The sequence below is a fragment of the Pecten maximus genome, chromosome 1 (assembly GCF_902652985.1).
Source record: "Pecten maximus chromosome 1, xPecMax1.1, whole genome shotgun sequence".
NCBI lineage: Eukaryota > Metazoa > Mollusca > Bivalvia > Pectinida > Pectinidae > Pecten > Pecten maximus.
In genome coordinates, this window is record NC_047015.1 from 47,667,058 (window position 1) to 47,681,625 (window position 14,568).

General features: G+C 33.8%; 1 protein-coding gene across 1 annotated transcript; it reads right to left on the bottom strand.

The window, feature by feature from the left end:
• Window positions 1-888: 888 nt before the first annotated feature.
• LOC117336186 (exocyst complex component 7-like) lies at window positions 889-14,497 on the bottom strand. Its single transcript, XM_033896596.1, has 22 exons — window positions 14,352-14,497; window positions 13,369-13,534; window positions 12,792-12,876; window positions 12,176-12,284; window positions 11,495-11,612; window positions 10,942-11,113; window positions 10,469-10,544; window positions 10,063-10,121; window positions 9,822-9,877; window positions 9,202-9,308; window positions 8,651-8,755; window positions 8,285-8,404; window positions 7,848-7,907; window positions 7,272-7,310; window positions 6,695-6,754; window positions 6,130-6,196; window positions 5,146-5,214; window positions 4,622-4,742; window positions 3,593-3,688; window positions 2,730-2,811; window positions 2,450-2,491; window positions 889-2,024 (listed from the first exon to the last, which is right to left on the bottom strand). Exons 1-22 carry the CDS (start codon window positions 14,400-14,402, stop codon window positions 1,788-1,790), a joined length of 2,097 nt encoding a protein of 698 aa, XP_033752487.1. The 5' UTR covers window positions 14,403-14,497; the 3' UTR covers window positions 889-1,787.
• Window positions 14,498-14,568: the final 71 nt, after the last annotated feature.

Genomic DNA, 14,568 nt, shown 5'->3' on the forward strand with positions numbered 1-14,568 from the left:
CGTGCATCTGATGTTACTTTCTCTTGAAAGTGCATCAAGGTCATTTAACAACCAAATCCTTCATCCCATCGTGGTACTGGCCAAATATAACCCTGGGCCTCTGGAAGGTGGACTATACATGTTGATACCTGTGGCTAGTAAATGATAGCTGCTGTTATCCCTACAACTCAATCGTGTGGATTACAAACTTAGTTCATTAGTTTGTTACATGTCAGTATTGCAATCTTTTCTCTTTTTGTTATTCAAAAAACATTTCTCGAAAGGTTTTCAACAAAATTCCTGATTTTTCCTAACTGAACATTTTATGAAATGCCCATTGTATGCTATTTAGTATTTAAAACAATTGGAATAAAGTGTTTTTTTGGAGGACACATTCATGACAGCACAGGATGGTGAGTGATCTCTACTTCCTGATACATAGGTATCAAACTGCACACCTGGGATCTTCACTTGAGTCTCCATTAGTCTTACACTATACCGACTGAGCTGTTGTAACCAAGGTAAATCAACAAGGCCTGACTAAAATAAACAGTAGTATGCCATATATAACTAGAAAATGCCTAAGACATAAATGCTGCCACTCGAAGATTCAAAACAGTTTAAGGATCACATCAGCAGTTCCTGAGATTAGCTAGTTACATTGCATCTTGACGGAATAGGACGAACAAGGGTAACACTATATGTACCATTTCATGGCGGGGGCATAAAAACTTAATATAATATGAACTTTTGCCATTGCCCGCAAAAAATAAGTTTGCATCAGATGTTGTGATGAAATCACATATCCAAACAGCTATATTAACCAAAACAATTTACATGTCCCTTGAGTGGTTCAGAAATGCAGCTCACTGTATATACATAGTTCACCAGGAATTCAACAAAACTTGGTACTGTATACACGTATTTAATTTATTGAAGCTTATACATTACATATAAAATATTGCACAATTCCCTACGTAGATAGCATAAGTTTGGTAAATTATGAATTGGTACAATAAACCCTTAGGCTAGCGAAGTTTATACCTATCCTCACAGCAACATAATAACAATTTTACACTACATGTAGCAGTTAAATCAGGAGATATTATCTTGGTGTTAAAAACATGTTGATCTGTACTGGTATGTAGTCAAACCTCTACACTGATAGGAGTCACCTCAGAGAACTGAGAAACATGTTCTACAATGTGCACACTAGCTAGATTTTGGAGTCTCAAATGATGAATAAGGTGAAACAAGCCATTTAAAGGCAATTTAAATATTACAGTAAACTCAAAAGGTTTGACTGTTTTCTTTTCCCACAATGTTTGAACTACATGTACGTAACTATATATAATTTGTAGACATAATTTGATCTATTTTTAGTTTCACTGATGCTCAATTCTTGTCACTAAATGACAACTTTGAATGACTAGATCAAGAATTGCTTACATCAAATCTGAGTAGCACTGCTCACAATGATAATGATAAATTTAGGGCACACAATAGCATTTGACATGACAGAATTACGTATTCTCACCGATTCTGAAAAGTTGATATAAAAGATTCTGTCTCTTCACCGATGTTGAAAACTTCACAATGGCACAATCTTTATCATGTTGAAGCATACTTGGACCACAAAGAAAATCATGTGTCTAAAAACTCTTGTCTTGAATGTACAAAGACTATTTGACTTTTTCAGATGTCTGTGTTAGGGGAGATTTTTTTCTTGAACTATTCTATACTGTTGATTGCACAAATACTGCAGCAGATATCCTGTAATGGAATGTGTTTATTTCCTTATTGTGTGTCTAGGCAGATGTGTCAAAAAACTTTCCAATGGTTCCTTCAACATCTTGAATGGAATATTTGATATATTTATCCCTGTTTTTGGTGAAATTCAGTTTCTCGTACTTCTGTAAGAACACTGTATAAGATGGCACAATAAAATCTCGGTTTTCTTTTTTCAGCATCTCTCTCAACTCTTGGTCTGGTATGGCATAACCTTTCTGCATTCGCAAGATCTCGTCCAGCTCTTTGTTGAACCCCTGTAAAAATAATTAAAAAAAATATTAATCAATTCTTGGAAGAATGATTACAATATCATGTACATATATTAACATGAAAACTACAGATTGAAGGAAACAAGCATACTGGGTATTGCATGTACCTTATGCCCCCCGCTAAAAATAGTAACAGTGACCTTGACCCAAAAACAGTGAAACTCTAATGTTATGATCCATTATCAACATGTGTGAAGTTTTTTCGCAGGCCCAGTAAACATCTACATTGTATTTATCTACTATTGGATTTCAGAATTTGTTCCTATCACCAAACCTAGGATATAAATGGATGTTGATCTCGCATTTCAATTACATTATACTGTATCTGCAGTTTTTGTTCTTCCATAAGCAGATCCTTAAGCTAGTTCAAGTTAAAAAATAAGATCAGGATCTTCTATCTTCATACTCACGGTAAACTTATCTTTAATGTTCTGTTTTTCCTTGTCCTTTAACTGAAATTGAAAATCACAATAAAAAAGAGTGACCAATAGGAATAAGGAAAACTGAAATATTTTCAAATCAAACATCTTTATTTCTATTTATATATTTATTAGCATTTCTTTCAATCTATGTTTAGTTTAGCCACCGAAACTGATCTATTATATTATCAAACTTTAAAATAAAGCTACATTGTAGTAAAGAATAGTTAATGTGATTAGTTATGACCACAAAGATGAAAATTAGATATACCTTTGCTGTTTCCAAGGCCTGTGTTCTCTGCATAGACATTGGCTCATTGACCTCCAGTATGTAATGCATCACTCGACTCCAACTGCAAATAACAACAACCAACAATGCAGTATTACCAGTTCTACCAGATTGTTTTGGAAGAAAAAGTATGCTAGGTATTGCTAAAGCAATACAAGTCTCCTTTCCTTAACCCCCCACCCGCTAAAAATAGTAAGTAACCTTGAACCAAAACCCCTGAAACTATAATTTGACGTGTAGCTACTCATACTGAAGTTACATACTCAACTTTCTCCAACATACCTTGAAGCATGGCTAAGAAAAGTTCGGAACACTGAGTGGACGGACTGACAGATGGACAGGGAGGAAACCTATAGTCCCTTTGGTTTCACCAATAGGGGACTAAAAATATCTGGCAGTTCAAATGTGCTATATTTTATATAAGGATTCATAGTACCCTTGTAATCACAAAAGGTATGCCCTCTCTACGAAGTAGGTCTAAATTATACTAATCACAGGGAGAGAGGGGCTCTTTCCTCAATAATGATTTTTACAATTAAGTTTAGTAAGAGAAACAAAATACCAAATACTTGACATGCACTTGCCTAAGTAAGATATAAAAACACACACATCTTTCCTTTTTCCTGTTTGTCAGATTGGGAGCCTATCTTAGGGAAAATATCCCCGAAAGGAGCATCTAAGAGAGAAGTGTTCATTTTCTAAACAATGAATTTATCTTTTACCTATCAGCGAGATACTGTAAAAATTATTAAGGGGGCTTATTGGTTTGCATAGACTTATATGTGAATGAAAACTACAGTAATTCATTTTCCCCTTCGATGGTGATATTTCCTCAGTCAACCTACCTCTGGGAATAATGTTTCTTTTCTTCCTGTATCTTGTCCTCGTAATACTGCCCCACCTCCTTATTCCACGTGTGGATAAGGTCTAGTAACCCAGATCTGTAAATTACAAATGTATAAATCCAGATCTCTAAATTAACCATGTATAACTGTACATAATGTATCTTGAACGGAAATATCTAAAACTAACACTAATGCTTTACTGAGTATTAATGACACAGTTTAAGAAATTAGCATATTTATAGGATAAACCAATTCTGTTACTGAGACGACAGCTAGTTTTAAAGACTTTTAGAACAATTATTTGTTTGCTAGGTTATTGTCCTGTGAACATAGGATTATATTGAGGTAGAACTTGTTTGTAGCAGCTGATTGATTGCTATCTCACATAAACAATGTATGGGACACATTATCCAGAACAATTGATGTGAAGTGCCATGCCCTAGCACAGAACAGTCTCTGATCCCAGCTTCCATGAGGGGAATTGTTTATTGAGAGCAGAACTGACAACCCATACCTAGACCTGTATTTAAGTGCTAGCATGGTCCTACTTCTGTATAGACTTTAGGATGTAGTTGTAGTTGTTTAACATGTCCTACCTCTGTATAGACTTTAGGATGTAGTTGTAGTTGTTTAACATGGCTTACCTCTGTATAGACTTTAGGATGTAGTTGTAGTTGTTTAACATGGCTTACCTCTGTATAGACTTTAGGATGTACTTGTAGTTGTTTAACATGTCCTACCTCTGTATAGACTTTAGGATGTAGTTGTAGTTGTTTAACATGGCCTACCTCTGTATAGACTTTAGGATGTAGTTGTAGTTGTTTAACATGGCCTACCTCTGTATAGACTTTAGGATGTAGTTGTAGTTGTTTAACATGGTCCTACCTCTGTATAGACTTTAGGATGTAGTTGTAAATATTTAACATGGCCTACCTCTGTATAGACTTTAGGATGTAGTTGTAGTTGTTTAAAATGTCCTACCTCTGTATAGACTTTAGGATGTAGTTGTAGTTGTTTAACATGTCCTACCTCTGTATAGACTTTAGGATGTAGTTGTAGTTGTTTAACATGAACACAGGCCTCAATGTGGGATCACTGTATGTCTCTGCTTTGTTACTTAGGTTCAGACCTAATGCCGACAGAACTTTGGCTGAAATGGAGATAAGTAGCATGTTAAATTCAATATAATTGGTCTTCTGTACTTATTCGGCAGGTGCAAAATTTGGCACACAACCAAATATGAAAAGATAAGCACAGCAATGAATTGGCACATCCTCAATACAAAAATATATAGAAACTGAAGTTGGCACAGTCATAATCTAGGCTTTCAGTAGGAAAACTGCTGAAAATAAAATTACCTTTAAAACATGTTCGTTTACAGTATTTGTTGATCAGACAAGTGCCCTTACTATCTATACTTACCAAGTTAGTAATTTATCACAAAATGGCAAAGTAATTCTAATTCAAATCCAGAACAAATAAACAGATTTAGTTTTTCTTAAAATCTTTGATATTTTTTAAAACTATGAGTGACAATAGTAGCTGCTACATACTACAGTACTCTGCGAGCTTCAGTCTACTCTTCTTGGCATCAACAGCTTCAGATGGAGCAGCTTTCTCCCCTGAAATTAAGATGACAGTGAAGAATTACTACACAATTTATCCTACACACCTTTAGATCCGACACTGGCGATACATATAGAAAATATAATGTTTAGACTTTCTGATAAGGTCTACAGTCAAATTTACATCACAAAACTTTTCATGATGAACAAAATATCCATATTTTTAAATGATACAAAATAGATTAAATTCAAATGTTTTCTCGTTCTGTTTATAGTTGTTTCTGCTTCAAAAGTATCCCCTCCACTGACGTTCTCTATATGAAAATTAAGTTATCTGAATTCAGTTTCATCAATATTCATTCTTAAAGGAAATCCTTAGTAACTTGAAATGTCGCATAGGAATGTATTATTGAATGTTGGGGAATTTTAATTTTGAGTTTCTATGGAAAATGTTAACATAAGGATTATTGAGGAAACCTGGGTCAGGTCTTCAAGCTATTCTTTGATGCCAGGACTCATCCTGTGATGTCACTCGTCCTGCGATGTCATACTCAATTGATAAATCTGATATAATCTTAATGCCATAACTCAGGAGACACCACAGGACTCACATTGTGATGTCACTCGTCCTGTGATGTCACTCGTCCTGTGATGTCATACTCAATTGATAAATCTGATATAATCTTAATGCTACAACTCAGGAGACACCACAGGACTCGTCCTGTGATGTCACTCGTCCTGTGATGTCATACTCAATTGATAAATCTGATATAATCTTAATGCTACAACTCAGGAGACACCACAGGACTCGTCCTGTGATGTCACTCGTCCTGTGATGTCATACTCAATTGATAAATCTGATATAATTTTAATGCCATAACTCAGGAGACACCACAGGACTCGTATTGTGATGTCATACTCAATTGATAAATCTGATATAATCTCACATTGTGATGACTGTATTTTACTTACCATGCATCAGCAGCATGGCACCAGCAGTATCCGAGTAGTCCAGTAGTGGCTCCAGAAATATGATAGTCTGCAAGATTGGAGATCATAAGTCTCAGGAATGAATACTCATAAATCTATATACATATTGCGGGGAACCATTTTTAAGAAGTTAATTAATTGGAATTGTTTCCTGAAAAAATCTCAACATAACAGTCCTCAGTTTTTTTATTTCATTCCTTTATAATCAAATATGTGTTATTATTGTAACAGAAAAAAAAAGTTGAATGATTAAATAGATTCTATATGTGGAATTATGACGAATTCAAAGATAAAAAATATGGTATTAATACTTTATTCATAACTTGATCAATTTATACTTTAATAATAGAATTCTGCGACAGTTTCTTTCCTTTATAATCGATTCTGTGTTATTATTGTAACAGAAAAAAAAGTTGAATGATTAAATAGATTCTTTTTGTGGTATTATGATGAATTCAAGGATAAAAAATATGGTATTGATACTTTATTCATAACTTGATCAATTTATACTTTAATGATAGAATTCTGCGACAGTCCAAGCACTCACATGATTAGTTAGCTCATGAACTGTACCGTCTCTTGGCATAGAGGCTTTGTCTGGGTCATTCTATAATGGTAAAATCAAATTCATAATATACTAAATCACCACAATATTTTACAAGAGGTCCAATAGGCCTGCACTGTTCTGCAATACAGTGTTTGAAAATATATATAAAATCTGTTACCTTCAAGGTGGATTTAGATCAAGATACAAATATGAATGCCTGAAGGTTTATAAGACAGACCCAATGTCATTTTTCTACCCAGATCTTCATTATGATAGTAAAAGTTGAATGCATGTATATCAAACTCATGTATGCCAGTAAATTTCTTCAAACAGATGTGACATTAACTGTCTGTTATTCTGCAGAGTTAGACACCAAGTATCATTACACCTAATGGATATTTTGATGTTGTTTTTTTCAGTTTTCAACATATTTTCTCATGTGATCCAGAACGTACCATATGTCAATGGTTATGGTTATGCAGACATTATAAATGTCAATCTTAAACAAAATATGTGATGTGATGTAGGATTACTCTGCCTCTGACAGGTTGTGGTGTGAAGTAATTTCTGTACTCACCTTTATACTCTCAACAAACTCCTCCAGAGCTTTGGCACCCTGGAATAAACAATAAAAACATCTTATACAAAGTCAACAAACTCAGTTATTTATATGACAATGAATATCCTTTTGATCCTTTTAACTTGTTTCAAGCTCATACACTGTAAAATAGTACTTGTTCTTTTTTATGGAAAGAACCATTTTTATAAATAATTATTATTTTGTGACAGAGCAGCTGAATGTAAAGTCTGAAATCCCAATTTGTAGTGTGTTTTCTATAATGAAATATTAAAAATATCATTACAGCCAACATGAGAGAAAAAGTCAGAAATCAGACTTTTATCTGAAAATTCTCATGCATGGTGGGATTTGAGTTTGAGTATACTCTAGGCTGTATAGCATATTTAGCAGCTGTTTCGTATTTGTTGTCAGAAATCATAAGATGGTCTTTGATTTTATGTTCAAGGTTTCCAATTTTTAAGATAACATTCTATCCCCAAAAATATCTGAACGTAGAACCCTTGAATATAACCAGGTTTAGATGATATAATTACAAAGACAGACAGAAGAACTGTATCAACGGGAATTACTCACTGTACTTCCAAGTGTCGACAACAATGAGATTAGTTTGGCACGAGTTGGGGTAGTACAACCCTACAAAAAGAAAATGATTACAATTAGTATATCTTGTTGACAGAACACTGACTATATAGTCTGTGAGGGAAAGTCTAGCAACAGACAGTGATGTAGGCAGTAAACCAATATATGTATAAATAAAATATATGCACTTTTTTTAGAAAAGACATACTAGGCTTAATACCCACAGAAACCTTTTGACAAAACATTTGCTTTATCTTCAACAGAATTGCAAAGAATACAAAACCAATTATATACAGATAGTAATTTTTCCAACTAGTTAACAGTAATGCTTTTTAATCAAGATAATATTAAAGCCTTTTGCTGCCGGGAATATATATTATTCAGCACTTTAAGTCGAGATAAAGTGCTGTATTCCTTTGATGTGCCTTTACCTCTAGTGTGTAATCAAACTCTGGTCTGATGGTACGTAGGTGTTTCACTACTGGGTAGATAGACAGCACCGCCATGAACTCATGTTTGAAAATATTCTTTTTTGCATTGCTCGCCAACAACTGCAACACAAATTATCAGTCAAAAAGTGAAAATGTCATTTAGAAAATATTTTCACGACATCATGTAGTTTTATATTCAATGACAGTTTAGTAGTTGAACAATGTTTTAGGTATCTAATTAATCAACTATGCTTTATCTCAAGTTTGTATGATTTTGAAAAAAAGAAAAAAATGTATCCAATCTGATTATATGAAATTGCATTGAAATGCAGTTTAAATGTACCAGCCTCAGTATCATCTACTGACCTCTCCCTCACTGACCACTGCGTCGATAGCCTGCTGGACAACACCATCAAACACAGTACGGTGGTGCTTCTCTGGGACAATACCAGACATCAGCTGGTTCTCACTCTAAAACAAAACATAGACATCTCGATAAATTTTAGGTAAAAATGAAAACCCTTACAGATTTAAACTTATTCTCATACTCATAAGTTCCTCAAAATGAATCTTTTGGTTTTTTGAAGACAATGAATGTTTTAATTTGATTTTCACAAGGCAAAAATTCAGGAATGAGTTTGATGTTTAAATATGTTAATGTATAAATATTGCATATTCTATTTATAATATATAATAAAGTATTGAATAGCAGTTTTTATTCTCAAATAAACCCAACTCCAGTATTAAAGTTAGGGGAGGGCATTTTTTTGTGAACCACTTTTAGCTTGCATTTTAAAATAGATATGATCCTGCAAACAAAGAAGAAGGGGACTTATTTTTGGACAGGGACTTAACTGTAGATAAATATAGTATTCAATATATTAACTTTGCTTTATTTATATGAAACAAGACCGAACCTGCATCAGTTTGAGTAGTGCGGTAAGCTCTGTGATGTAGATATCTATCTCTACGTCCAGACTCTCCTCTTTGATCACATCTGTATAAGAACCTTGGCGTCGATGACCTGTTAAACCCAGAAGTATAATTTACCTACGATAAATGCCGAGCAAGCAATTACATGGTTATGGGTGGAAATCTTATTCATTTCGACAATATGGCCAAGGGATTATATAGCTAATTCCACGTGGTAGAGCTGCAGCTCTTAGCAAATCCTGCTAATATGAATGCCTTTACTTTATTCATACCTTGCAATTTTGTATGTGGTTTAAAATGAAATACTGATCCTGACCACTATCATTTATCTCTTAGTGGTAAGATTCATCTTAAGGTTAATTCCAGTACAAGAATGCATTTTTATTTTCATGCCTAGAAATTGCATAAACTGTAAGGGCACAAGGGGAAACACCCTTCACTTTCAAAACCCAAAGTTTTGAAGCTATGATCAAAACCATTTATTCAAAATACACACAACTGTGCAGGACTTGTTGAATTTAACAGAAACTCAACAAAATTTGATAGAAACAGACAGAAAATGCCTTGCTCTGTATTGTACACCCTAGTTCTTTTATTCAATTACCTGGATCAAACGGTGACTGTATCAATGCTGTTGCTGCCTTCTTCCTGAAGGAATGTCTACAAAACACAAAATGTTTTGAGACCTTAATTCCGAAAAAAATACATACATATATACTTCTGAAAAATTGTTCCTATTATCTGTATACATTGTATTTCTATAAGTTGATTACATTTTGTTCAGAAATTATCAATTTTTGTTGTTAATGTCTTCAGTAACAAACATAAATAAATCTTCCACTTACGCAATTTTCCTCATACTCTTCCTCACTGGTGTATCTTTATTTGGTCTAAATTTGCTGGCCTGGAGAAATCAAATGGCAGTTGAATATTGGTTCCCACAAATAGCGAAGTACACAGGCCGATTTGTACATATTTATTCCAGATATACACCCATCAATAAAGATGTTCTGCATCATATACATAGCTTTTTACACAAAAATATCACATATATGTATGTCAGCTCAATAAAATAAAGAATACTTAATCAATTCATGTCAGAAATCGTGATCAATCTCCTTTCTGAAAAATAATTATCTATCATTTTGCTTAATATCTTTCTCTTGTACAAGTCTCAGAAGTTCTGAACAAAGCTATATTATGTCTAAAGTGAATTATAATATGTACAGCTATGTAACCAACAATACATACAGCAGCTGGTGAGTGTTGTCCCGGGAACAGGGCATTAACACTGCTACCACTGGAGGACTTCATATGTTCCTTCAAACTGTAACACACCAACATACATAGTTAAACAGGAGGTCTGTGTGACATGTGAAAATATCTCTACCAGTCAAACAGATAGCTAGTAAACAAGAGGCCAATAGGACCCGTTAATTAATAAAATATCATACCTATTGTTTTATACCGGCATTACTACGAGTATGATTATTTCATTTAACCTGAAATTAATTTCATCAAACTTTACATTTTTGTAATTCAACAGTGTGTTCTAATGAATCCAGGACTTAAAATATTAAACTAACCATTTAGAACTTGTGTAATATATACAGATATATATTTCAAATTGAACAATTAAAGAAAACAGAAAATGGTATGCTGTATCTATTAAACCAAAGACTAGTCTACTTCGTTATAACATACTGGGTAGAATCTATATTTACCATTGGAGGGATTTCACCAACATGGATGACCGCATGGTAGTGTAATCTTTCAGGAAGTCTGTAGTGGGGCCGTTAGTGACAAGCCACCTAGCTATCTGTCCAAGCTCAGTGATGATCTTCTCTGGCAAGTGTTCAATCTCTGATGGAGGATCTGCCTCCCCTGGCTGTAGGTCTGACAAAGTGATCAATGAATTAAGCATCACACTCAATATTTAAACAAAACTTTAAATCATTTACCCAAAAAGTATTTCTATGTAAGCAGATTAAACAAGATACACTAAGGAAAATGTTAACAAAGGGCCATAACTCTATATATATTTGGACTTGAGAATCATTACCTCAATAGGTCATCATGTACAGAATCAGACAAATGAAGCTATGTAAAAATACTTCACATGTTAACATCTTCAGCTGGATTGTACCAACATTAGATATTGATATATTATTATCAATCATTGATTATAAAAGTACAAAGTCATTCTAGGAAGAGCAAACAGTATGTGATAACAAGAAACTGAAGGAATCCTGCTTCTGTTAGAATCAACACACCTACCTTCATATTGACTGATGTGATTTAGAATAGTGATGGCTGGAACAGGTCGGCCATGTCGCCCAAGTAATGTACGAAACTCTACCTGCAAGGCATCCTTTCCTTCATCAAAAACGCGGATCTGAAAAGGAGAAAACCAAATACTACACTCATTTTTTCAATAATATTTTTTTCTGATATTAATTATACCCTTACCTTGACATTTTTGGACAGATCTTGTTTATATAATTAAATATACTGTATATATGAATGGCAAACAAAAATGCTTCGGGTTATGTATTTGAAGTAGGATAATACTTTAAACTGTATACATACACTATTGACTGAGGTCAATAACACATTACACAGCAGCTTCGTCTGTTTTCTACAGAAAGTCAGGATGTATACTTACGCAGACACTATCAGTATATGTTCTTAAAACACTATCAGTATATGTTCTTAAAACACTATCAGTATATGTTCTTAAAACACTATCAGTATATGTTCTTAAATAATGATTTACACATTACCAGGCTGTTGTTTAAACAGTTATAGAGAACGATTGCCTTATATGTTACATGTGTGTAGACCACAGTTAATTTCTTTATTATTTTCTTCAACTTTAATTGGTTTAATGCTGCAGTACATATTAAACAACTCCTGATATACTATTATAATAACTTTCAGTTATAGATGGAAACTTACAACATCAACAAGTTCTAGGCTGGTTGGGTTGTGTTTCTGGAAGTAGTTGTGGGCCTGGAGAAGCCTGTCCATCTGTAGCAGGTAACTTTGGAGACCACAAGAATGTGGACTAGAAGAGAAACAAAAGAAAGTCTAACGTGAGTTATTTCTTTAAGACAATAGTTTGAAATTGTTTGACATTTCCTGAAGAGCAACATAATTTGTCTCTACCATCTGGTATACATTGTACACATAGGAATCAATGTCTTAACCCCAGCTACTCAACTGGTGTTCATTGCACCATATCATCCTGTTACTACAATGCTTGGTTAAAATAAAGTCAGCAATTTTTGTAAAATTTCCAAAATTTGGATGAGTCCTAATACTAAGAGATATATGATAGTGTACTTAAAATTGGGTGGGTCCCATATGAAAATCATGATTCCATGAATCAAGTACTGCAGAAATTTTGTTTGCAGTATTTATCAAATGCAGTTTCATGTTTCTCTTATTTCTCATTTCACTTATGTTTACATATTCATGACTAGATATATAGGAAAACACAGATGGAACAGATACCAGTATATATTTTACACTTTATTATTTAGATTATTTTACACTTGACACATAATCTTACCCTTCTTTGATCTGAACCTCAACTTCTCTGCTCACATGGTAGTACCCAAGTACATTCTCCAGTGTCATTGTGGTTCTTTCAATATCTTGATAATTGATTAAGGATTTTTGACAAACAATGCCTTAATATCTTTAAACTTGTACATTTTCATGTAAACAACTTTCTCTTTTGTAACTTAATATCACTTAAAGAATTTCATTTGTAATATCATATACAACAATTTATAGTTCTTGCTTAATTAATCTTTGACCTACATGTGTGCATATTCTTATAAAGCTTTTTTTTTTATATATTTTGAAAATTTGAAGGGACAAGGGGGATGTTGTGTTTTCTATCCAACTGATTGCAGTTGACCTTGACCTTTTCTACAGGTTATCTAATCACCAGGTAACAATTATATATACATTTTTTCTTGACTACTGCCCCAAACTAATGTATAATTTACTTCTTATCATAATAGTGTATGTACTGATATTGAATAATGTTTATAAGTGTTAACTTTCCTTCTGATTTTAGTTCAGCTTCCTTAGAAACATCAGATACTGTGAGTTAACGAATACAACCTATTGAAGGATACTTTCTTGTCGCCTCCTTAACATTTCAGTTTCATTGTATACTGGTTCTACAGTGCTTTCAAGCTTCTTCAGTCTGTTTTGGAAACTCTCCAAGATCGTCAGCATATTCTGTGTGTTACTGTTACTTTTGCTCATAGCTTCATTTAGTGTCTGAAGATTGTGTCTTTCCTGCAAAACAAAATAAGAATGATGCTGATGTCTTATTTTTCTTGAGTGTTAAAATATAACTTATTCAAACAAAAGATGTTTTAAAAGATGTGTTATCAATCAAATATACTGAAATCTTACAATTTTTTCTGTCATAAGTAGGCCTGATAATGGCGCACTCAATCGTAAAATATAAAGTCGTCTCGCAACAAGACTCTCTCGACTTTTCGAGGAATTCCTTGTATGATGTTTGATGATGGAAAGTAACCCCCACCATACTTTCACTTCTACTTCTAAATGGTAATGACAACTTCAACAAGTTGAAGATAATGTCATGAGAGAGAGAAGAGATGCAGCCTAGAATGCCAAAAAAAAGATGTGTATATAGGTATTACTTAATTTTGGGGGATATATACTGACAGGAGGGCAGTCTTAAAGGATTCAGCTGTTGGACAGGAGGATATGATATCTGGTGTGATCTTGTTCCACTCAGATATTGTACGTGGACAAAATTATTGTTTTCTGGCCATGGTTTTTCAAATGTGACAATGTTGAGTATTTCAGTTTTTATTGGCATACATGCTTCTTTTATTTAAAAAAATTGTTAATATTGCACAATTACGTGATGATCTTGAAACAATATGAGTACCAGTGTATACTGCATATGTACTTGGTCTATCATGAAACCTCTAACACACCCATTACTCAGTATACAGCATAGAGCAATAGTCAGAGTAGGAACCCTGTTTGACGAGTTGAGTCACAGAACCCAGGTATTTTTTTAATGGTGCTAGCCTTTATTTCCCTCATTTGCACAACATGACGGTGAAAACCATACCTTCTCTAATTTGTTGTCAATTTCTGACCTCAGGAGAGTCGTCTCCGCCATAATGGCACCAGTAAAAGCTGTTTAATCTTGGACAGTTTAATTTGTTGTCTGTTGGACAACCCCACTTCCGCAAGTGCTGTCAACTTGTCGGCCGATACACCATTGTCGTAAAATAGAAAAAAAATCTTTTAGATAAATGATAAATTCACTAGATTCGTTTTCGTAC